We start from the raw sequence: 26,332 nt of genomic DNA on the forward strand, positions 1-26,332 counted from the left end.
AAATGTCCGCCGCTTTGAACGAAGCCCCGGCGTCCGTTGCATCCGCGCCGGCTACCCCGCGCGTCGTAGGCGAAACGTAACAGCAGTCAAGCGGTGGCGTAGAGGTAGAACACGCGCCTCGCGTGCAAGACGTCCGTGGTTCGAATCCCGGTGTTGGCAATTTTCCACCAGATTAAAAAAAAATCCGCGTGTTGATAAAATTGCACACACAGGCCTGGAGTGTGGCCTGATCCCGGTGACCAGAACCGGTAACACACTCCCTCACCAGAGCAGGATTGGCCACCCTGGTGCAGTACTTGGCCACAACCTCCTATATGAACACAATAATCACACCCCGGCCCTCAGTCCCCAGCAGCTGCGCAGCAACTGACCACGGCGGCGGTCAGACCTGCGACGCAGCAGAGCGTGCTAAGAATCACTGGCTCCTGACAGGCCGCCATTGGAATATGGACCTGGCAACGTTTAACGCTTGAACGTTATCTAGTGAGGCGAGTCTAGCAGTGCTATTAAGGGCAGTAAATGGGATATAATAGGGCTCAGTGAAGCTAGGAAGCCAAAAGAAGCATATACAGTGCTAAAAAGCGGGAACGTCCTGTGCTACCGGGGCTTAGCGGAGAAAAGAGAACTAGGAGTCGAATTCCTGATTAATAAGAATATAGCTGGTAACATACAGGAATTCTATAGCATTAACGAGAGGGTGGCAGGTCTTGTTGTGAAACTTAATAAGAGGTACAAAATGAAGTTTGTACAGGTCTACGCCCCAACATCCAGTCATGATGACCAGGAAGTCGAATGCTTCTATGAAGACGTAGAATCAGCGATGGGTAGAGTGAAAACTAATTACACTATACTAATGGGCGACTTTAATGCCGAGGTAGGCAAGAAGCAGGCTGGAGACAAGGCAGTGGGGGAATATGGCATAGGCACTAGGAATAGCAGGGCACAGTTATTAGTAGAGCTTGCGGAACAGAATAATATGAGGATAATGAATACCTTCTTCCGCAAGCGGGATAGCCGAAAGTGGACGTGGAGGAGCCCGAACGGCGAGACTAGACATGAAATAGACTTCATACTCTGCGCTAACCCTGGCATCATACAAGATGTGGACGTGCTCGGCAAGGTGCGCTGCAGTGACCACAGGATGGTAAGAACTCGAATTAGTCTAGACCTGAGGAGGGAACGGAAGAAACTGGTACATAAGAAGCCGATCAATGAGTTAGCGGTAAGAGGGAAAATAAAGGAATTCCAGATCAAGCTACAGAACAGGTATTCGGCTTTAACTCAGGAAGAGAACCTTAGTGTTGAAGCAATGAACGACAATCTTGTGGGCATCATTAAGGAGTGTGCAATGGAAGTCGGTGGTAACTCCGTTAGGCAGGATACCAGTAAACTATCGCAGGAGACGAAAAATCTGGCCAAGAAACGCCAATGTATGAAAACCTCTAACCCTACAGCTAGAATAGAACTGGCAGAACTTTCGAAGTTAATCAACAAGCGTAAGACAGCTGACATAAGGAAGTATAATATGGATAGAATTGAACATGCTCTCAGGAACGGAGGAAGCCTAAAAACAGTGAAGAAGAAACTAGGAATTGGCAAGAATCAGATGTATGCGTTAAGAGACAAAGCCGGCAATATCATTACTAATATGGATGAGATAGTTCAAGTGGCTGAGGAGATCTATAGAGATTTATACAGTACCAGTGGCACCCATGACGATAATGGAAGAGAAAATAGTCTAGAGGAATTCGAAATCCCAAAGGTAACGCCGGGAGAAGTAAAGAAAGCCTTGGGAGATATGCAAAGGTGGAAGGCAGCTGGGGAGGATCAGGTAACAGCAGATTTGTTGAAGGATGGTGGGCAGATTGTTCTAGAGAAACTGGCCACCCTCTATACGCAATGCCTCATGACCTCGAGCGTACCGGAATCTTGGAAGAACGCTAACATAATCCTAATCCATAAAAAAGGGGACGCCAAAGACTTGAAAAATTATAGACCGATCAGCTTACTGTCCAATGCCTACAAACCATTTACTAAGGTAATCGCAAATAGGATAAAGAACACCTTAGACTTCTGACAAGCAAAGGACCAGGCAGGATTTCGTAAAGGCTACTCAACAATAGATCATATTCACACTATCAATCAGGTGATAGAGAAATGTGCGGAATATAACGAACCCTTATATATAGCTTTCATTGATTACGTGAAAGCGTTTGATTCTCTCAGAACCTCAGCAGTCATGGAGGCATTACGGAATCAGGGTGTAGACGAGCCGTATCTAAAAATACCGAATGATATCTATAGCGGCTCCAGAGCCACCGTAGTCCTCCATAAAGAAAGCAACAAAATCCCAATAAAGAAAGGCGTCAGACAGGGAGATACGATCTCTCTAATGTTATTCACAGCGTGTTTACAGGAGGTATTCAGAGACCTGGATTGGGAAGAATTGGGGATAAAAGTTGATGGAGAATACCATAGTAACTTGCGATTCGCTGATGATATTGCCTTGCTTAGTAACTCAGGGGACCAATTGCAATGCATGCTCACTGACCTGGAGAGGCAAAGCAGAAGAGTGGGTCTAAAGAATAATCTGCAGAAAACTAAAATAATGTTTAACAGTCTCGGAAGAAAACAGCAATTTACAATAGGCAGCGAGGCACTGGAAGTAGTAAGGGAATACATCTACTTAGGGCAGGTAGTGACGGCAGATCCCGATCATGAGACGGAAATAATCAGAAGAATATGAATGGGCTGGGGTGCGTTTGGCAAGCATTCTCAGATCATGAACAGCAGGTTGCCATTATCCCTCAAGAGAAAAGTGTATAATAGCTGTGTCTTACCAGTACTCACCTACGGGGCAGAAACCTGGAGGCTTACGAAAAAAGTTTTACTGAAATTGAGGACGACGCAACGAGCTATGGAAAGAAGAATGATAGGTGTAACGTTAAGAGATAAGAAAAGAGCAGATTGGGTGAGGGAACAAACACGAGTTATGACATTTTGTTGAAATCAAGAAAAAGTAATGGGCATGGGCAGGACATGTAATCAGGAGGGAGGATAACCGATGGTCATTAAGGGTTACGGACTGGATCCCAAGGGAAGGGAAGCGTAGCAGGGGGCGGCAGAAAGTTAGGTGGGCGGATGAGATTAAGAAGTTTGCAGGGACGGCATGGCCACAATTAGTACATGACCGGGGTTGTTGGTTAAGTATGGGAGAGGCCTTTGCCCTGCAGTGGGCGTAACCAGGCTGATGATGATGATGATGATGATTGTGATGATGATGATGATGATGATAAGCTTATTCCTAACAATTACAGACCTATTTCCCTCATAAGCACATGTTGTAAGTTCTCGGAGCATATTATCGCTAAGCACATATCTAACCACTTGGAAGCGAATAATTCTTTGTTCATTTTCAGCATGGCTTTCGTAGGAAGTTTTCAACCTCAACTCAATTGTAATCCATTGTACACGACTTTGCCAGTGACATAGATGACCGCCTGCAGATTGACGCAATATTTCTAGACTTGTCAAAGGCATTTGACCATGTGCCACATGCAAATCTAATTGACATTCCTAAATCATTTGGACTACCAGAAAATATAGTGCATTGGATTCAAGCTTATTTAGCGAATCGTGTTCAGTTTGTGGAAATCGATGGTCTGAAATCTAATAGCATGCCTGTCTTATCCGGTGTACCACAGGGGTAAATGTTGGAACCCCTGCTGCTTCTTATCTATGTAAATGATATTGCTAAAAATTTGGATCCTAATGTCAAGCTGAAATTGTTTGCTGATGATTGTGTCATTTATTCTGCTGTCAGGAGTTCTTCGTGCCAGGATACACTTAACAATAGCCTTTGTAAACTCGTGGACAGGTGCCACGACAGAGGAATGCAAACAAACTTTTCCAAAACAGTGTCATTGACAATAACACTGAAACGAAAACCACTACTTTATACTTACCACATTGGTAATCGGAACATTGAACCTATTACCTCTGTGAAATACTTAGGCATAACAATTAACAATTACCTCAAATGGGACACCTATAATAACATCATATGAAACAAAACCTTCAAAAAACATTGCTTTCTACGCAGAAAGCTAAAGAAGTCACCTTCATCTGTCAAGCTGCAAGCTTATCGTTCCCTCGTGCGCCCAGTTCTAGAGTATGCTTCCATAGTGTGGGACCCATTCACTAATAAAGAAATTGATAAACTTGAACGAATTCAGCGCCTGGCTGCGCAATTTATTTGCACCGATTACAAAACATCATCATCATTTTCTGGCATGGTAGGCCAACTTGGACTGGATCCGCTCCCCGTGCGCCGTAAAATCACCAGGCTGAATTTTTTTTTTACTCGTTGTTTCATAATCAAACAGGTTTAGCAACTGCCACATATATTACCCATGCTCCACAAAGGTGGTCGCGTATTTTTCATTCTAAAGTAGTCCAGTCATACTTTGCCCGCAATAACATATTTCAGAAATCATTTTTTCCACTTACGAGCGAAGAATGGAATAACTTACCGAAATGTGTTGTTCAATGCACATCTTGCATTTAATTTTAAAATATGTTGAAAAGGCATCTTTGGTAGACTCTCTCCTGCTTGGGCAGCAATGGTGCCTGTAGTATTGAGTAAGTAAATAAATAAATAAATCAGGGCCGATGATGGCTCGACGCGGATATAAGGTGCTAAAGAACGATAGGCGCTTATAATGGTGAGAACGATTTTGATAATGTTGATAAAGAGCGATAAGAATTGATAAAAGTAGGATCAAGTTCGATAAAGTTAATAAGGACACATAAGGGTTGCTAAGGCTAGGATCATGCCCGATAAAGTTGAGAAGGATCGGATACATTGCGATACATTGCAATACATCGGTCCTGCAAGGACCGATATGTGGTCTGCAGTATGTTATAAAGGAAATAATAACGACCAATAAGGGTTTACAAGGGTGAGATCAAGTCTGACAAAGTTGATACCAGACGCTAAGGGTTGATAAGGTTATACAAGGATGGGATAAGGGTGCCATGAAGTCGATATCGACCGATTAGGGTCGACAACGGTTTATACTGGTCGGATCAGGTTTCAGAAGATTGATAATCACACCGGCCTGCGTGGATACGAGCACTTGGCACAATGCTTACACATACTTGGACAACTCCAGTGGCGTGTCTGCATGTTTTTCTTTCTGGTTGTACCTGCGCGTATCTTCTGTTCATTCTTATACAACCAGCATTTATTGTGCGCGTTCAAGGAATTAACCTGCAGTTGCATAGTGAGCCTTGCGATCGTCCCTGTCTCCTTTTCTCGTCCCTCGTGTTCTCTGGCGCCATTTGCCGTCGTTTTGTGCACGACTCTTTACGCGTGGCGTTCTTTCCTGTGCGGTCGTCTGTTTAATTGTTTACGAGTCTTTTCCACCGCAAGAAGTACGAAGCAACTAGAGCACAACAAATAGCACTATTCTTTTATTGTCACCGGTTGAATGCTTGTGACCAAATATAACGAGGCCGTGTGCCGTCATTGGACGAGTGCTGGCATATCCATGAAGAGTCACAAATTGCTTACGCACCTCATTTTCTCCCTTACTAAACCTTTGCGCATGATAATACCAACGCGTTAGATATCTCGAGGCATTCATCTGTCTCTATATTCAGTTAATATTTGCCCGTAGTACCTCTTTGAGGGTTAATGCAACGCACGTGATCCCAGTAATGAATGCGAGCGTAGAGTGAGCATTCTCGACGTTTTGTTTGTTTCCTGATTTCTGCCCTCCCTTCTTTATTTCCTTTAAACTCACGAGCGAAAAATAGAGGCTTGTCTTCTGCAAAACCATACCGTCCGGTACCTGTCAGATACGACTATGCACGCTTTCAATGTGACAGTTCAGTTATTGCTTTGGAACAAACATGTTACATCGAGTAACGTTTGCTTAGCAAAGCAGGTCGCACGCCACGTGGCCTTGGAGTGCCCTTACGACGCGTCCGAAATCGAGCGCGCACGTCCGCAGATGCACGTGTTGAGTGACGCATTTGCTTTGCTCGGCGCTGCAGGCGGCGCTGAAAACCGCGACGTTGGAATGGAATGCGAAAGGATTCACCCGGCGAGAACCGTAGGTAACGTGCGCCATCCACAAGCGCTTGGTTTTTAAGTGAATGAATGAATTAATTAATTTATTTCCATAAATATGCAAGTTTATGGAGGATATAAGGAAAAAAGTTACAAAAGAGCAACTTGAGTACTCCTTAATCCTTCTCCTGACAGCAGCAACAGGAAACAAACACATGGCAAAAAAGGGAGGGTAAGAGAGAAAGAGCAAAACAAACACAATAAACGTTCTCATACAAGTGTACATACAGCATATAGCAATAGAAAAAATACATAACTCAATAAAAAGAAGCCTACTTATACAGAGATCAAATGCTAATAGGCACCAAAGTAATTTATTAACATGTTTTTACTGCAAGAAAAGACATCAATACCATCCTTCATTAACTTATTTAATAAGTACGGTAAAGTGTATGAAAGCTTTTGTTTGGCATAGTTGGTACGTGGGTATGGCACAAACCAATCTTCCGGAAATCTTGTAGCATAATGGCTTCTATTTCGTGTCAAGTTGGCTATACCCCTGACGTGGTTAATGTTTTTCTGGCATTCCTTATGTTAACGCTAAGCGAAAATTCAAGAGATCAAGAGCTTTAAGTATGTTTAAGTCTTTAAATAATGAATTACACGGAAAGTCAAATGGCACTTTGCGCACAACACGAATGGCTCTCATTTGCAGACGAAAGATACGATTAATATTAGTGGCAGATGTTGTGCCCCAAACCAGGCAGCCGTAATTTAGGTGGCAAAAAAATAAAGAGTTATAGAGCAGAAGTTTCACCTTCTGTAGAATCTATTTATTAGTAAACAGAAGACCTCATTAAGGAGTGTGCAATGGAAGTCGGTGGTAACTCCATTAGGCAGGATGCCAGTAAACTATCGCAGGAGACGAAAGATCTGATTAAGAAACGCCAATGCATGAAAGCCTCTAACCCTACAGCTAGAATTGAACTGGCAGAACTTTCGAAGTTAATCAACAAGCGTAAGACAGTTGACATAAGGAAGTATAAAATGGATAGAATTGAACATACTCTCAGGAACGGAGGAAGCCTAAAAACAGTGAAGAAGAAACTAGGAATTGGCAAGAATCAGATGTATGCGTTAAGAGACAAAGCCGGCAATATCATTACTAATATGCATAAGATAGTTCAAGTGGCTGAGGAGTTCTATAGAGATTTATACAGTACCAGTGGTACCCACGACGATAATGGAAGAGAAAATAGTCTAGAGGAATTAGAAATCCCAAAGGTAACGCCGGAAGAAGTAAAGAAAGCCTTAGGAGATATGCAAAGGGGGAAGGCAGCTGGGGAGGATAAGGTAACAGCAGACTTGTTGAAGGATGGTGGGCAGATTGTTCTAGAGAAACTGGCCACCCTCTATACGCAATGCCTCATGACCTCGAGCGTACCGGAATCTTGGAAGAACGCTAACATAATCCTAATCCATAAGAAAGGGGACGCCAAAGACTTGAAAAACTATGAGCCGATCAGCTTACTGTCAGGTGCCTACAAACTATTTACTAAGGTAATCGCAAATAGGATAAAGAACACCTTAGACTTCTGACAAGCAAAGGACCAGGCAGGATTTCGTAAAGGCTACTCAACAATAGATCATATTCACACTATCAATCAGGTGATAGAGAAATGTGCGGAATATAACGAACCCTTATATATAGCTTTCATTGATTACGTGAAAGCGTTTGATTCTCTCAGAACCTCAGCAGTCATGCAGGCATTACGGAATCAGGGTGTAGACGAGCCGTATGTAAAAATACTGAAAGATATCTATAGCGGCTCCACAGCCACCGTAGTCCTCCATAAAGAAAGCAACAAAATCCCAATAAAGAAAGGCGTCAGACAGGGAGATACGATCTCTCCAATGCTACTCACAGCGTGTGTACAGGAGGTATTCAGAGACCTGGATTGGGAAGAATTGGGGATAAATGTTAATGGAGAATACCTTAGTAACTTGCGATTCGCTGATGATATTGCCTTGCTTAGTAACACAGGGGACCAATTGCAATGCATGCTCACTGACCTGGAGAGGCAAAGCAGAAGAGTGGGTCTAAAGATTAATCTGCAGAAAACCAAAATAATGTTTAACAGTCTCGGAAGAGAACAGCAATTTACAATAGGCAGCGAGCCACTGGAAGTAGTAAGGGAATACATCTACTTAGGGCAGGTAGTGATGGCAGATCCCGATCATGAGACGGAAATAATCAGAAGAATAAGAACGGGCTGGGGTGCGTTTAGCAGGCATTCTCAGATTATGAACAGCAGGTTGCCATTATCCCTCAAGAGGAAAGTGTATAATAGCTGTGTCTTACCAGTAATCACCTACGGGGCAGAAACCTGGAGGCTTACGAAAAGGGTTCCACTCAAATTGAGGACGACGCAACGAGCTATGGAAAGAAGAATGATAGGTGTAACGTTAAGGGATTAGAAAAGAGCAGATTGGGTGAGGAAACAAACGCGAGTTAATGACATCTTAGTTGAAAACAAGAAAAAGAAATGAGCATGGGCAGGACATGTAATGAGGAGGGAGGATAACCGATGGTCATTAAGGGTTACGGACTGGATCCCAAGGGAAGGGAAGCGTAGCAGGGGGCGACAGAAAGTTAGGTGGGCGGATGAGATTAAGAAGTTTGCAGGGACGGCATGGCTACAATAAGTACATGACCGGGGTTGTTGGAGAAGTATGGGAGAGGCCTTTGCTCTGCAGTGGGCGTAACCAGGCTGATGACGATGATGAGAAGACCTGAAACTTGAGAAAGCTTGTTCGATAAAAAAATAGTGTGACAGTTCCAAGACATGTCATGATCCAAGAAAACACCTGAGGCTTTAATGGAATTCACGAGCATGATTTTTGAAGAGAAAAGTTGATTGTCATCCTTCAGGAGAGCATTCTTATTCTTGGCTTGAAACAAAATTGCTTTAGTTTTTTCTGTGTTCATTTTGAACCCACTTTCGACCGACCAAGTATATAATTTCTTAAGCACACAATTCGCAACTGTGAGCAGTGTTATAGCAGTACTTGAGGAAAACAACGCGGTTGCATCATCAGCATATAAAATAAACTTGGTGGGGAAATCTAGATTAACAATATCATTAATAAAGGTATTAAAGAGAAGAGGGCCTAAAATGCTACCCTGCGGATCGCCAATATAAAATGTTATTAATTTGCACAAATTGGCATCTATGACACAGATATGATCTAATCAGGTCTAAAGCGATGCCACGAATACCATAGCGATTCGTTTTATGTAACAGAAGCTTGTGGCTAATACTGTCAAAGGCCTTGCTAAAGTCTATAAAAATGCCTAGAGTAAGAAGGCCTTTATCAAAATTATCCAAAATGAATTCTTTTTGCTGAAGTAGGGCAAGTTGAGTAGACCTATTTTTACGAAAGGCAAACTGACAATCGGTTAAAACTTTTTGCTTTCGAGGAAATCAGAAATGCGTTGAAAAATAATTTTTTCTAAACCTTTTGAAAATACGGGGAGAATAGAAATTGGTCTAATTTGTCAACAATTTCTTATCTCCTTTCTTGAACAAAGCGAAAACTTTTGCAGTTTGCATCTGACGTGGAAATACACCGCAAGAAAGGCAGACATTGTAGACGTGCCTTAATACAGGCGCAATAAAATCTAAGACGTATTTCACAGGCTTAATCTGAATATCATTGACATCACAAACGCTGCTGTTATTCAGTTCACTGAACTTGCATATTATTTCTGATACGGACAGAACAAACAAGAGGTCAGCCGCCGAGATAAGCAAGCGACGTTTAGACTATAGATGGAAAAAAGCACAGAAGAGATTGATACAACCGGATCTCTGTTACAGTCATAGGCAGCGATAGAATTAAGGTAGGTTCTGCCGGGGCCAAATATTGTGGTGATGTGCATAAACAGGCTAGATAAAGAACATGTATGCATACCTGATAAAACCAAGCAGGCTAGGTGACCATTTGTCACCGCCCCATCTCAAGGCGGGTGTCGTTAAATCATCATCACAGGGTGCCTCGATGCCACGTTTCTACACAGAGGTTGGTCACATGTCTGGTTGCGTCGCCACAGTATGTCGGAACACGTAAAGGCGCGCTGTGACGGACAGCGGGAATTTAGGTTTCGCTGAGAGTAATTCTAATTTTCGCAGCTTGTACAATTACGTGCATCGCAATATTTACATCTCACCCTATAAACGGAGGTTGAACGCTTTCAGTAAAGGAATGCTACAATGAGTTTCGAGCCCAGTCCATAACTATATAATCGTTTTTTTCGCGCTTTTTCTTACGCTAACAAATTTTTGTCAAGCACAAAGTTCACGTATATGGTGTGCCCTAGATGTTTTAGAAGTTGTCCTTCATAAAGACTGACGCAGCTTTTCACCCTTGAAGTTTAGCTGCGTCGTGCCGTGAAAAGATTTAGGAGAAAACGAGGTAGCAATAACAAGCTAACAATAGATACGGTAGTGTTACCTATAGCTGAATGTAATGCGTTCTTCAAGACATAAATCGCGCACGTGAAAGGTAAGAGTGACGGAGAGCACGTGGTCGGAAACTCTCTTGCATTAGCACAGACACACTATCTGGGTGTCGAAAAGCAAGCTCGAGATCGCGGTTGCGATCGCGGTCGTGCTTGCCGAATTTCAAACGGGGCAAAATGCAGAGACGCTTGTGTACTTAGGTATACGCTATGGAACCTCAGGTGGTCAAAATTATTTGCATGTTCCTCACATCGCATAATATTCAGATCGGGGTTTTGGCGCGTAAAACCAAAGACATTATTCTGTTTAACAAGTGAAAACAGAAGCACTATAAATATAGTGTCTAAATATCTTGCTGAAAAACACATTTGCCTTAGTTCTGTTATACAACGACCCGTGATGAGCACAGGAATTTGAAAAAAAGAGAAACATAGTGACGCATCTCGCTAAAAGAGAGGGAATATTTATCGCCATAAAATAGGGGGTGATCGTTTTTACGTTTTCTGCAATCTTCAAAAATCGCCTGTTGCAGATAGCATACATAACACTGGTCATCGATATGGTTAACTCAGATAGGCGGATATTACTTGCAGGAGAAATCAAAACACATATTCAACTAATTAATCAAAGTCATTAGTTAACTCCCTAATTAATTATTTCCCACCACATATTGTAATTTACGAATTGTACCTGGTGAGATCGCAAGGCATATATCCACTTAGAAAGAGTTTCCAGAATGACACCAGATTGGAGATGTGCGCCATCAAACTCGCCGTAAGGATGCCCTTTTGTTCAATTGACTTTTTTAACAAAATGCTCCTTTATGCATTGAAGCATAAAAGCAACTAGGACGTCCATGTATTTCCTACCACACTTGGGGAAATATCTCGAGATTGGTGCCGCTGCTGGTGTAAATTTTCGGCAGCGGCGTAATCGTGTTGCTGCCGAACATTTGTACCCGCAGCAATGCAAAATGCCCTTGGTTTTGGTTACAGAAATATTAGCTGTGTTTGTCTAGTGGAGATCTGCGCCACCAGGTGGCTGCACCCTTCAGGCCACTCACGTTTACGCCTCGGCACCTGCGCTCCAACATCGAATCCGCCTGCGTTTACCCGAATACCGGACAAGCTAAAGCTCTCATATACGCTAGGAGAGCCTAATAACCACTGGGCGCATGTTGGCACGTTTCCAGTGCGCCTGCGTAGCCAGCGGGGTTCGCTAACAGCAGACGCTGCGCTGCAGGCCTCGCTGCAACAGCGATGCGGAGTCCAGCTGATTCCCGCAGGCGCTCGTCCATGGCCGATAGGCGAGCTCGCGTTATTCAGGCGAATATGTCAGGCGCCTTGCGTTCGGTCATCATCGTCATAAGATGATTAAATTATGGAGATGCACAGGCTGGACACACGGCAGTGGATTGGGTACACGCAAGTACACACGTACGCACTTTGAGCAGCGCAAACACATCCGAGTTGTTGAATCGGCAGCTACATAGTGCTGCACACACGCGAGCCTTTGGCGTCTACCGGCGAAACGTTCATCGCAGCGCTTTCAAGTCAGGCAAGTGTCTTGAGAAAGTCAAACAAAGAATCTGGTCAATGCAATCGAAATACCTCGCGAAGCGAGTCGATCTGTGCCAGCCGCCACAGTGTTCTTGCCTACGAGCAACATTCATGGCCGTGGACGACATAACACTCAAACAAAGCTCTCGCATATATGTAAACATCGCGTACATTACGTATACATTATTGTCGAGACGAGGGGCACTATAACGTAAAACTATTCCAAACTTTTCTAGTCCAATTCTGCAATCAGCCCACCGCAATTCGTCAAAAACTTTTTTGGACCCCCCGCCACTTAACCTGTCTGTAATGCGACGTCACGAAAACCGCGAAAGCTCCCCATCTGATACCACGTGTACACACGGATTATGCATGATTTGACCGAACAAAACAAAAATAGTTATTTCTGATTCAACGCCTTTTTGCCATTAGCCCTCGGCTATTGGTGAAAAGTTTTCGGGCTGCACCCACTTCACCTGCCTCTCACGCGACGTCACAAAACCGCAAAAACTTACCGCGTCATGGTGACGCGTACGCGTTAAAGATGCATTATTATGCCGAACAAAACTGAATTTTCTTCTGAATAGCCGCAGGCTGGCTCGTTCCGAAAGGAATAAAAGATGGCTACTGCCGATCGCTTCCAGCACTGGCTAATCACCCCTGCCGGAGAGGATGGGTTTATTTGCGTGTAATAAACATTTTTGCGTGGCCGTATAGAATTTTCCAGAATCTTCGGCACGTTTACCACCTAGTTCTGCAAACTCTTCTTTTCTGAGGATCCATTTTAGCGTCACTGCTAAGCTTCCGCTGCATGCCACCGCGATTGTCGACGAGCCACCGCAACTAAGTAAGAGAAAGCGGACCAATTGCACACGCCCGCACCACCCTCTTCATCTGGTTATCGATATTCACTGCAGTGGCTCGGCCCCATCGAATACCTCTCCACTTGAGCATGCCCCTCGCCTCTTGTGAGCCAATTAGATAAGACAAGCCGCTCAGTGTAGGCAATGTTACTCGTTTTTCAAGGAAACAGAAGTGACCTCCTATGAACGAGGGGAGCATTTGATTGGTTTGTTCGGAAAACCTGCGGGGGACCGCCGATGCTTGCGCCGGCGCTTACGCAAATTTGGCGTCAGGAGATTGGAATAAAAACAAACTGGAATAGTTTTACGTTATACGGCCCGAGAATTCTTATTTTTGTGCTAGTACTCGACACTAAAAAGAATTCGTCCACTAAACTAGCCTCACAAGCCTTCTTCTAACTGGAAGCAGGCAGCCAACCTGAAGCCACAAAACAAGTACGCAGTTACGCGCCGAAAAAGCACAAAAAGCATCTGCTTCTGCCAATTTCATAGCGTTCCATCATCGCTCCTAGCACAGCACACAATAATCAAGCTTTAAATACTGTGAATATTCATGCGCATACACCCAGCAACAATTGTTAATGTCTCACCTCGTGTAACTCTATGGGTGGCTTCCGGGCGAACGACCGCGCGAGGAGGAATGTCGCTACCGTTTAGTTTTATTCAGGAACCTTAAGGTGCTCTGATACTGTTGCCATGACATGAATGAGGCGAGAAAAGGAATGTTTTTGCGCTTCTTTATGATATTTTACTGATTTAAATCACGACTCAAGGTTCACGAGGGCTAAAGTGCGTGGTGGAGCATATTTCTCAAATGCGTTTAATTTTTTTCTGCAGACACTCCCCATATTCAAGTGAGTGCACATAAGTGGAATGTCTATGCAAAAAAAAAATCGTCATGTGGTGGAAACACACTATAACAGAGCGTGTGCTTTCCAATCGCGACAGTGGTCATCGAGGGTCCTTTCGGTGAGCTAACAACCAAAGCTGCAGTTTCAGGACGAATATCTAAATGCTGTCCGTACTTGTTCTCAGACAGATCACGTATGTTGTTGCAAGAGAAGGGCTTTATTTTCCGTGGCCGGTTCGCACAAGCATTAACCCGCAGAAAGGCGCGAGAATTAGAAACTCACTCCCGAGAGTCACACTATAGGCAGGTTGCGAACGTAGTTCCCGAGCCTACTAGGGCGCCCCTCGCGGCGGCGAGCGCAGAACCGGCAGGATACGACCGGCCCGTTTGCGTTCGGAAAGCCTGTATGTGCACTGTTTCGCGCGTAGCTGTTGCCTTTTCTGAGCAATGCCGAAGTGCAACCCGAGCTGTTGAGTAGTGGGCTGCAACAGCACGTACACCAACTCACGAGGAACGAAGTTTTACAGGTTTCCAAGCCGACCGTATGAAGCAGAACGGCGTCAACACTGGATGGCACTCGTCCGACGGCATAAGCTGTTTTATGTTCCGGCGTTATGTCAAGTGCGTTATAACGCTGAATTCTTTGCTTTTACAGCAATGATGGCAGCAACGGGACACCTACAGTCAGTAGCGTAGCTAGGTCGTCTGGCACCCGGGGCCCATAGGTCTTCTAGCTGTCCCCCTCCCCCTCCACCGGGTTTATTGGAGGAAGGCGAGGATATCAACAATTTCTGTGTGTCTCCAGACGTATATGACCCCCCCCCCCCCACTGGCCCCTTGCACATGGAGCCCACGCCCCCCCCCTCCCCCTTGCTACGCCACTGCCTGCAGTGCGTACCAGGATATGCATCAAACAAAGTAGTTTATTCCTACACTGTACCGCAGTAAAGCCGTGGAACTCTTTCCCAATCCCTACCCATTCGAACAGCGCTAGGGCTTGCTGAGAGATTTGAGGAGGGGTTGCAGCCGGCTGAGCTGGCATACACTCTTCTGCGCCCATGGCAGCATATCAACGAAGGTGCAGATGAGATCACCAAAATTTTTGACAACGTGGTTTATTGGAACCTCCTTTGCACGCACTGAAAAATCGCAACATAAAAGTATCGCACTTCCAGTAACTTGGGCGAAAATATTTTCCCAGCGTAGTCTAACACAACTGGTAAGTTCATCCCCTTTTATTGTGTTTGGAGAGAACAACGTTAGAATACCTCTGGTAGGTCTTACGAGTCGTTCATACGCCCCACGTTCTTGGATGAGATGTTTTGGATTCGTATTTGCCGTGCTCACGAGGAACGAAGTTTTACAGGTTTCCAAGCCGACCGTATGAAGCAGAACGGCGTCAACACTGGATAGCGCTCGTCCGACGGCATAAGCTGTTTTATGTTCCGGCGGTATGCCAAGTGCGTTATAACTCTGAATTCTTTGCTTTTACAGCAACGATGGCAGCAACTGGTAAGTTGTACAGGGAAACTACCGCGGCGTCCTTGCACTTCCCTGCGATGCCAGCACGGCAATCGCAGCTCCCCGCTAGGATTTGTCTGCTGTCACCGATCTTCAAGAATCAATTTCGCCTACAATTTCATGCGTCCACACCGTAGATAACGAAGTAAATTACGCTGAGCTTCACGCATATCGCTGGTGCATTATTTTTCGTTTGCGGAATAAACCTGGCAGTCACTTCCGATCAGTGCGAGTTCAACACTTCCCTCACGTCGTAGACGTGCCCCACTTCAAATAGACGACTTCCTTTCCCTAAATTCTTTTCACGAAAAAAGCTATGAAGATCTTGTAATTCGCAGAAACCCGGTTAAAATTAATATCGGCACGCTGTTTCGCGCCATCGCTATCGTTTGACAGGACGCCAAACACGCAGTGCGGGCTGCTGACGCCGTGAGTAATCCTACCACATTCGCGCAACTGATCGTCAGATGGCGCTAGGGGTCGGAAAGACGGGGCGCCGCCTAGCACTTGCAACCTGCCCATGGAGGGAACGCCAGATAAGACTGTGGCGGAAACGAACGTACGCAGTGCAGACCAGCGCGACACCCGGGACCTGTGAGCCGGAGAATCAGCCTCGCGAACCACAGAACGACGATGTCCTTGAGAATGCGTTATTGCCACCAGTGTCAACTATAGTTTCACTACACTCGTAAGTGGGAATAGAGAAGAGTTGCCTACTGAGCAGGCGGAGGACCCCACCATTTCGGAGATCAGAGAACGCCAGATAATGAGTACTCCAGCAAAGAAGAATATTTCTTTCCAGCTGAGAAGCCGTGTACGGATTAGCGAGGAGCGACATCAACCCGTCGTTCCCCAGAAGTATCGCGCAGACTTGTTGCGACTTTCATGTGGCAGTTCGCGGTCGTGTCACCTTGGAACCACGAAAACAAAGTAGAGGTTGTTACAAGAGTATTAAGAATGCGAAAGCAATAAATGCCCCGTCACGTGAAAATTGGGCGCTGTAGTCGGCGGCATGACCGAATGATGGTACCAAAAATGGCGAACGGCGAGAAGTAAGAACACATAAAATAATACTCGACGTCAAATTTCTCAGGGAGGTTGCTGTAAACCAAGTAAATTAATGCCTTTGAAAATATTATTAAATAAATTTCGGGTGGAAATCGAGCCCGGGCCATGCTGGACGAGCACGCTTGGCCGACGCCACGGCGGCTTCCACGGTTCGAGGTGCGTCACTGCACACGTCACTGACTGAACGTGTGACATCGTTGGCCACACGACGGCGCCACGCTATGAGTGTACCAAGCGAGCGGGTGGAGTCAAAAGCCATACTCTCCCATGCCTCTGAGCGGTCCTTCGAGTTATCAACTCCTCGCGGGCAAGCGAGCGCGTTGGGACGCTTGGCGCATTTTTCATTTGGCCTTACCGAAGCGCAGTCAAAACACAGGCGAGGAACGAGCATAAAAGAAAAAAGCTGTTGAAAAAAATGATTTCGCATTCCCACACGTAAGCAGTCTTAAGTGTGTGCCGAATTTTCTGCCTTGGTGTTTTAAAGACGTGCATAAATTTGTGCGGTCATGTGACACATGCAAGCGGGTCGCAAAGGCGCAGGATAAGTGGAAAGCACCAATGGCTAAATTCAGAGCGCGAACTACTGGGACACAAGAAAAGACAGGACACTGCACTACTTGCAAATGAAAGTTTATGTTGCAAGTAGCGCCGTGTTCCGTCTTGTGCTTTAGCTTCTGTCCAAGGGCGCTATAACGTAAAGCTATTCCAAACTTTTCTATTCCAATTCCGTAACCAGCCCTCCGTCTTTGGTCAAAAACTTTTTTGAACAACCCTTGTTTGCTTGTCGGTCACGCGACGTCACGAAAACCGCGATAGCTCCCCACTTGATATGACGTGAACACACTGATTATGCATGACTGGAAAGAACAAAAGAAATATGGCTGTTTATGATTCGACGCCTTTTAGCCATTAGCACTCGGCTATTGGTCAAAAGTTTTCGGGCGATACCCACTTCACCTGCCTGTCACGCGACGTCACAAAACCGCGAGAACTCGGCACATCAAAGTGACGTGTACGCGTTAAAGATGCATTATTACACCGAACAAAACTGAATCTTCTTCTGAATAGGCACAGGCTGCCCCATTCCTAAAGGAATAAAAGATGGCTGCCGCCGATGGCTCAGACACTGTCTACTCGCACCAGCTGGAGAGGATGGGTTCTTTTGCATACAATAAAGCTTTTTACGTGGTCGTGTAACGTTTTCGAGCACTTTCGGCATGTTTACAACCTCGTTCTGCCAACTCTTCTTTGGTGATGATCCATATTAGCGACATTCCTAACCTTCCGCTGCATGCCGTCGCGATTTTCGACCTGCCATCGCAAGATAAGTAAGGGAAAGCGAACTAATCACAGACACCGGCACCAGCCTCTTCATCAGGTTATCGATTTTCAGTGTACTGGCTCGGCCCCATCGAATCCATCTCCACTTGAGCGTGCTCCCCGCCTATTGTCAGCCAATTATATAAGACAAGCCGCTCAGTGTAGGCAATGTTATTTGTTTTTAAAGCAAACAAAAGCGACCTCCTACAAACGAGGAAAGCGTTTTCTTGGACTACTCAGACAACCCTGCGGGTCACTGCCCGATGCTTGCGTGTGCGGTTACGCAAATTTGACGTCAGGAGATTGGAATAAAAGCATATTGGAATAGTTTTACGTTATAGGGCCACAAGTAGTTTGCACTCTGAATTCAGCCATGCTTCCATACCAATTCGCCCATTCTTCATCGATGGTGTTAGTACCGATTATTACCGAGCCGTTTCAGCGGTTAGTGATGCAGTTGGGCCACTTGCTGTGACGGAGACAGGGTACCGATACGTTCAAATTATGTTATGCCCAGCCACGAAGTTTCCAGAGGTGCTTGCGCTGTGTAGGGCGACATCGGCGAGTGATGTAGATTCGCTGTTGTTGATCTTTTCTCGAATTGGATTCCCTTCCGAGATCCAAATTGAGCAAAACAGCGTGTTGACAAGTGTCCTCACCACGTCACTTCAAAAATAGTGCACAGTTCAACTGATCATCCACAGAGCAACATTGTAGGAAGGTGGTATTCACTTCTCAAGCGCGCTCTTAGAAGACTGTGTTATGAAACAAAGCTTCACTGTGACGCATGCCTACCAGCAGCAATTTTCGCTTTGCGGTTGGTGCCACATGAAGCCACTGCTTTCAGCCCCGCCGACTTGGTTTACGGTAGGTCACTGGATTCACCTTTACGAATAATGCTGAAAACGTGGGAAGGGCACACAGACGACCCTATCGTGGTGGAGTTTGTTTTGAATCTGCTGGAGCATCTGCATAATGCTAAAGAATTTGTGCAGGCCAGCATGAAGTCAGCTCAGGCTCGATCCAAACTCTTAACTATGATAGGACCACCCGTCTGAGGACGTTCCGTATTGGTAACAAGGCAAGTTTACATAGCGCCTCAAGGCAAAACAGGCTCGAAGTGCAGTAGGAAGGGCCCGAAGAAATGGTTGCAAAACTCTCTGACGCTGACTACGTGGTGAAAACCCCAGGAAAACGTAAAAAGGTGCGCATTTGTCATTGTAACGTAATTAAACATAACGTGCAAAGAAAGGCAGTGGTGAATATGACCCTAAACCTTCTTGAAGAGATGGAGGACAACCTGGTTTGTCTAAGTGGAGGGGGAAGTAGCACTGAGCAACTCTTGAAAAGGACTGAGCAAAGACAGGAACTACAAAAATCCAAGTTGTCTGATCTCGGCGAAATTATTTAATTGTTTGATGAATGCTTCGTCGACAGGCAAGGTAGAGCTGATCTGACTGAGCGCGATATTGAGCTGACGTCCGAGGAGTCGGTGCAATCAAAGTGTTATCAATTCTGTCCTAGGCAGCGAGAAACCCTTGACAGGGAACTGAAGCGCATGATCGAATTAGGAGTAATCAAGCCCTCCGCGAGCGAATACGCTTCACCTATGATCTTAGTGGAACACCCGGTAAAGACGCAAGGCCTCTGGTAGACTATCGGAAATTAAATGTTCTCGCAAAGGATCAAGTGTATCCAATTACCAATATTGAGGAGAGGGTGAAACAGGTGAATCGAGCAGCCTGCGTGACTACGCTGCACCTTAAGTAAAACTGTTGCTTGGGCTAGTTGGTTCATGCTTGAAGTAGGTAAAGGCAAGGCGCAGAAGACCAGGACTTAGGAAGAACACAAACGACAAGACGGGCGCCACTGGCAAGCTGAGACGGCGATCAAGTTGGCGCACAAAATGGCAGGATCGGCGCGAAAGCTTTGATGCTTTCGCACCGATCCTGCCATTTTGTGCGTCAACTTGATCGCCGTCTCAGCTTGCCAGTGGCGCCCGTCTTGTCGTTTGTGTTCTTCCTAAGTCCTGGTCTTCTGCGCCTTGCCTTTACCTACTTCAAGCATGAACCAACTAGCCCAAGCAAGAGTTTTACTTGAACATATTTCTTCTACATTGGGCCCTTTCTTTCATCAAAGCTTTCGCACCGATCCTGCCATTTTGTGCGTCAACTTGATCGCCGTCTCAGCTTGCCAGTGGCGCCCGTCTTCTCGTTTGTGTTCTTCCTAAGTCCTGGTCTTCTGCGCCTTGCCTTTACCTACTTCAAGCTGCACCTTACTCGAGGGTGCTGGCAGGTACCGCTAACTGAGCGAGCCAGCAGATACGCGTCATTCGTCACGCCGACAGGCAACTATCAACCGACAATGATGAGAACCGGACTCAAATGCTCCCTTTTTTTGTTTCACGCCTCAGGGATAGGGTTCGAAAGGATTGTAAAGCGCTTGCCGTGCCCTACTTAATTGACATTGCAGCCTTTTCTGATTAAAGGGCAAACCTTTCGGTGCATCTTGGAGCGGTGCTCAGCCGTTTGCGTCCGGCTGGGCTCACCGTAAAGGCAGAGAAATGTTGTCTTGCAAGGGCGACCATGGACTACGTAGGTCACCACATAGGTCAAGGTTTTAGGAAGCCTAGTGAGGTTAAAATATCGGCGGTGGCAGGCTATCCTCAGCCGAGAACTAAGGCGGACATTCAAACATTTTCGGGGCTCTCTCCGTATTATGATCATTACATCCCGGATTATTCAACTGACTGATGCTCTCTGCGGGACAAAACCGACAAACGTAGTCTAGGATGAAAGTAAGGAATGAGGCATTGATTAGCCGGTATTGCGAGCTCCCGATTTTGACTGAGAATTCACGACCTGGTGTGATGCGACTGATCAAGAGATAGGTGCCGTTCACTGCCAGAAGGATGACGACAGTAATGAACATTGCGCGCTCTGTCTGAGCCAAAAATTGAGCTCTCATGAGATGACATACTGCACACCGGAAGAAGAATGTACATGTATTGTGTGGGCCATTCAGAAATTTCAATGCTAACTCTGGGGCGCCAAAGCGACCGTAGACGAACCATTGTCCTCTGGCCTGGCTGCAAATCGCGACGTCAAAGAACAGTCACCTCCTGAGGCGGAGCTTCATTCTACAGCAATGTCATTTTGCCATAAAGTACAAAAAGGCCAAATTGAATGGAAACGCGGATGTAATTAGTTGTTCTTCCTAAGCGATCCAGGGTTCCTCTTCGTCATTACTCTAAACTGCTATTTGAGTTTGTTTGTTTGTTTGTTGTGCGATTGTGTCTGTAGATGCGCAACGTAGCACGTCTGGTTTATCAGCATAAGCTAGTCCAGATAGTTTTGAGCGTGTACATTTCGCAAACAGCTACTAAAGAATGATTGATTACCATCCCTGTTTTGACCGGGTTTGTTCTAGGGGGCTGAGCGCTTGTTTGCGCACAGTGTGGCAATTGACGGCGAGTTCTTGTCATTCATCTGCAGAAAATTGAGTCGTCTCTCCATACAGCAGCAGTTACTGGTACCTTCCATGGCTATTTTGGCGCGGGAGGGAGCTGTTATGGCTGCAGCAGATAACATATTGTTTGTCACGCGCAAGAGTAGAATGCGAGAGCTACGCTGGAAAGATACTCGGAGGACAGTTCCCACGGGATGCTGGGCGCTGCTAATCTCAGGTAGCACGCCACAAGCGGACGTGCTACCCCTTGCAACAAGTTGCTGGCGCTCTAAGCAGCCTTCGGAAAGCACAGACCACACGCTCGCGTGTTCCCTCTCATAAAGGACCACCGTGTACTTCTCTGTCCCAAATGTGTACAACAAACCGTCGAGAATATCGCGAGAGATGTAAGCAAATTAGCACTGTCAGGTTGGCGGCCAGAGCTAACTGTCCGCCGCGGGCTGTGGACCAATTAGAGAGTAAGATACGTGCACGTACCCTTGGCTCAGCCTTGGCCCTAGCGTACATAAAATGCACGCGGATGCCTTCGATAGTTGTGTGGTAGTGCTCGTAGGCGTTGAGGAGGCGCTCCTGAAGGCGCCAGTCGAAACGGTCCTTCCAGTGGTCCACCACTCGGCGAAGCTCGTGTGCGTTGAAGCCGTACTCGAAGCGGCTGTCTTGAAGGGGCTCCGCCAGCTTCGTCGACGCGAGCCGACGCTTGAGGTCCACCAGCGCTTCTTCGGGAGCGTGCACCGAGAACTTGGAAATGGCTGGCTCGTCCTGCGGGGCAGCGCGCACTGCACCGGGTCGACATTTACAGTGCTCGCGATGAGGCTGGGAAATGTGGTGAGCCAAAGCAGCATGTGGGCTCACAATAACTCGATCAAAAGGAAATGCTGATCTAGCGCACATGCTGGATCCTATGTGAAGCTTCAATGAAGCGCTTTACTAACTTGCTCGTCTTCTGCACCACGTTTTTCAGAGTAGAGTTACGTGCCCACCTGGCAACGCGGCAAGGCCCGCCTCTAAACGACCCGTGTAACCGCTTGCGGAATCGGCCCAGCTTTCATTACACCATCTCCGCAGCGGACCCACTATACTCTGAGAGAAAGCGACCGTGAAAACGAGCGAAACGCAGAAGAAAGCTTTTGTTAAAGAAATTACGCGCTTGAAGTCGTCGATTTGTTATGTAACTACCGTTTGTTGTTTCGTTGCGTAATTGCGCAGAGAACAGAGCCAGTAACCGGTACGTGTAAAAGATTGGCGTGCGTGCTGGTGTTACGGCAGTAGCCACGGTCAACAATGACCGAAACATAACTTTCGCTCCAAAATTATGCCCATAGCGCGCATTGTGGCAATGCGAAACCTCGGCCACCCGACGTGTGTGATGAAATATTTTAACACGTCAGTGTACTTGCACTGTTAGGGCTCGCTTGGGCGCCCCCTGAAGGAATTATTCAACACGATTGAAAAGCGAAACTTTACAACGCGATTTGTACTAGAACACGTAACGCCCTCTCGAGTGCAACACACGACACATCAGGGCAATGAGAGCGACGAAACACCTCGCACAAGACAAAAGTTCGGGCTTGTTGGTGGGTTATACTAAGTATGCTTACAGCGCGAGGCTAAATGTAGACTGAGTCAAGAAACAATACGGCCAGCGCTGACGGCGAGCTGATTTTATTCACCGAACGAATACTTCTATATGACTGTGCAGGGCATGCACCATGTCGTACTGTGTACGTGTCAAGCAAGTGCCGCTCGAGCTGACGCTTCTGTTAGACGCCCCTGGCCACATTGCACGCGACTCTGAGTGGCTTTGGCAGGCTCGCTATTACAACGACTAGAGATGTAAGCCGTCGAAAAAAAAACATTGAAAATTTCTGTTTCGTTTATTTCATTCAGGATGAAATTGAAAAAAAAAAGCAGCTTCCCCGCAGAGTTTCTCTCTTATGATGCGACTCCTTTCGACGTATCTAAATGCCTGGTCAAAAGAAGGAGTTTGGGAGTCTGCAAAGCACCTGAATCCGGCAACAGGGTAGCAAGGACTTTGCTTCAACCAACGCTCGAGCCCCCCCGTGTGTCGCGTACTGCAGATTCCCCCTTCTTCCGCGGCATGCGAAAGAAACTGATCTGAGTTTGGAAATGTGCAAAGCAAGGTACGCAACAGGCTCGCACGGGATCGCGTGCAAAAACTTGTGTACGTGCACTCAAACTTCAATGTCTGGAAGGCTTCGTCCACTCCACAGCGAAGCATCTACGCGTCAAGCGGAAATACAGATTGGTGCACATGTTGGTCGTGACGGTTTGATGTGAAATCGATGCCTTAACGTGAAATCGTGCCTATAGATTTGGACTCGGAAGCTCTGCTGGGACTTTTGTGACGCCCCAATAATGTAACTTACATTCTTTTCAGCGTTGGAGAAATAAAGTGTCGGTTTTTTCATAACTCTGTGCGCAACCATCTCGTTCAAATTTTTTGTATTTTTCTGGAACATTAAAGGAAACTAGCTTTTTTTCACGCCCCTCAAAATTTCACAACATATTATATTTCTAACAAAGACTGCCTACATAATAGCATAGAAGATAGTGAAACAATTCACTCACGCATCCACCGTACCTGCGATCACTGTTTTAGCGTAGAAAGCGCGTGTTACCCTTTGTGTGCGTTCGATATGCGCGGTGCGGAAGCGCACGCAGCCGATTGCTGCATGCTCGGTCAGCGGCGTCGCCCTCACCGTTCTTGATGCTGGCAGGTCCCCAGTAGCCCGTCGAGTTGACCTTAAACGGGTCGGGCGGCTGGTTCAGGAAGCCCACCAGCACTGCAGCCACCACGCCGCACACCAGCGAGCAGCAGAACAGCCGGCTGCACGAGCACATCTGCAACACGGAGAGGGAACACAAAACGCTCCCCTGCGAATGCTGATAACGCTGTGTTTCCATTGACTTCTTAATGCTTCTAATGGAATGCATTATTGGCACATGCGCCTCACGGACATAACAGGATGGTTCAGCGACCAGTTTGAAACGATTGTCTGTGGCAGGTAGCACAATTCTAGAACATGAGCTGCTCCACTCAAAGAGGCGGGCCTTACTTGCGGAAAAAAAAATGAAATGCACGATCGACTAATTAACCATAATTCACTAATTGAGTTTTAGTTATTTACAGTATGGCATATTTACAAATTCTAGCGGTAGCCTATGCGAACGCCTTTGGCTTAGCTCAAGCCCTTCTCGTGCGTGCGCGAGCTCAGCCGCGGCTTCCTTCTCCTTCCGTCTCTCTTGTTTCGTTTATTCAACCCTAAGGGGGGGGGGGGGCGTGCAAAGATAGAAAACGGAACGTATCAACAGGCGATAAATAAATATTAATAAGACAAGTGTGGTATTTAGGTGCTAACGTTGGCATTATCAAAATCGCTTAGTTTTTCGCGAAATGTTTTGCTGTCGCTGCATGGGCATGGTGATTATAAGAATTGATGACCTGACGCAGAACACAGTCGTCAGCAAAAAGTCTAACATTGACTGGAATATTACAAGGCAGATCATTAATGTATATGAGAAATAAAACTGGAGCCAGAACACTTCCTTGTGAAACTCCGGATCTTACGCTAGATTTCATGGAATATTGCTGGTTAACTTCTACAAACTGAGTGCGGTTAGTAAGGTAGTCTTTGATCCAGTTCAGAATAGGGCCCTTTCCCAAAGTAAGTTCGAGTTCACAAATTAATTTCTTATGTGTTACACGATCGAAAGCTTTTGAAAAATCTGGAAAGATTAGATCGATTTGTTTCTGTTTGTCAATACTTAACGATACATCGTGGACAAGCTCAATTAGTTGTGTGACTGTGGAAACTCCTTTGCGAAAACCATGCTGACAGTCTGTTAGTATTTCTTCCTGTTCAATGTGTTTGGTTATGCGCTTTAAGATAATGTGTTCTAGTAGTTTACAAACAGTGCATGTTAGTGAGATTGGTCTGTAGTTAGCGGGTTCTGTTTTACTTCCCGATTTATGAATTGATTTCACTTTAGCTGTTTTCTAATCCTTAGGGAGGGTACCTGAGGAGATTGATTTGTTAAAAATTATTAATAAGTACTTGACCATCCACTCAGCGTATCTGCGAAGGAATGCATTTGGAATATTATAAGGTCCTGGTGATTTCTTTCGGTCTAAGTTAAGCAGTAGGTTAAGTACGCCTGTTTCGGTTAGTGTGAGTGGCTCTAGTGGCTTATTTCTAGAGGAGCCTGCTTGTGGTAGTGTGCCATTGTCCTCAGTGAAAACGGAGCAGAATTAGTTGTTAAGCAGGTCAGCAGAGTTCCTGTTACCTTCATTTGAGGCTTCGTTGTCCTTACGATTCTTTTGAATAATGTAGCTCCAGAACTTTATGGGAGCAGTTTTCAAAAAGTTTGTGAGTGTATTAGTAAAGTAGAACTGTTGGCTTTCTTAATTTTTGATTTCATAAGTTGGATAGCTGCGCTGAGATTTTCATGCGTAAATTTTAATGGCTTAGTCTTCAGCAATTTTCGCATTCGGTTTACATTACGTTTCGCATGTATAACGTGACGCGTTATCCATGGATTACGCCTAGTAAGTTTCTTTTTTCTAGTTGGTATGTAATTGGTTAAACAATGAGATATAATGACGTTAAATGCGAGCCACAATGTATCGATGACTGTGTTGCTGTTATGGGAAAGTTGCAAAAATGAGTGGTATTCATGTATCAGGTAATCAAGTATACTAGTGTCGTTAGCTTTACTATAGTCCGGGCTGGCAACCTCGCAGGTCCTTTTTCCATTAAAGTTTTTTCCGTCCGTCCGCTATAGTCGGGGTCAGCGATGACTTTCTGAGGGGTTACGCTGTCATGAAGGGGTATAGTGCAATAGGTAAGCTTGTGATGCGAAATACCATCTAGTAAGCTTGATCTCCTTTCATCATTTATGAAGTGATTGCTGAGGAATATTAGATCTAGTATGGAACAGCTGGATCCCTGTACACGAGTAAGTTCAGTTACAATTTGTGTAAGGTTGAACGATAACATAAAGGCAAGTAACACATCCGCACAGGGTGAATGATGCTACATTGTTTGCCAGTTCACTTCAGGAAC

General features: G+C 45.7%; 1 protein-coding gene across 2 annotated transcripts in view; it reads right to left on the bottom strand.

Moving 5' to 3' along the window:
- Nucleotides 1–26,332, bottom strand: part of LOC135906573 (epoxide hydrolase 1-like) — a 100,303-nt gene that overhangs the window by 28,889 nt on the left and 45,082 nt on the right. For both annotated transcript variants that reach the window (XM_065438022.2, XM_065438021.2), the window contains exons 2-3: nucleotides 23,969–24,110; nucleotides 21,726–22,024 (exon numbers count right to left, since the gene is read on the bottom strand). In XM_065438022.2, the coding sequence (XP_065294094.1) occupies nucleotides 21,726–22,024; nucleotides 23,969–24,110 (441 nt within the window). The remainder of the gene's footprint in view (nucleotides 1–21,725; nucleotides 22,025–23,968; nucleotides 24,111–26,332) is intronic.

The sequence above is a fragment of the Dermacentor albipictus genome, chromosome 5 (assembly GCF_038994185.2).
Source record: "Dermacentor albipictus isolate Rhodes 1998 colony chromosome 5, USDA_Dalb.pri_finalv2, whole genome shotgun sequence".
Taxonomy (NCBI): Eukaryota; Metazoa; Arthropoda; class Arachnida; order Ixodida; family Ixodidae; genus Dermacentor; species Dermacentor albipictus.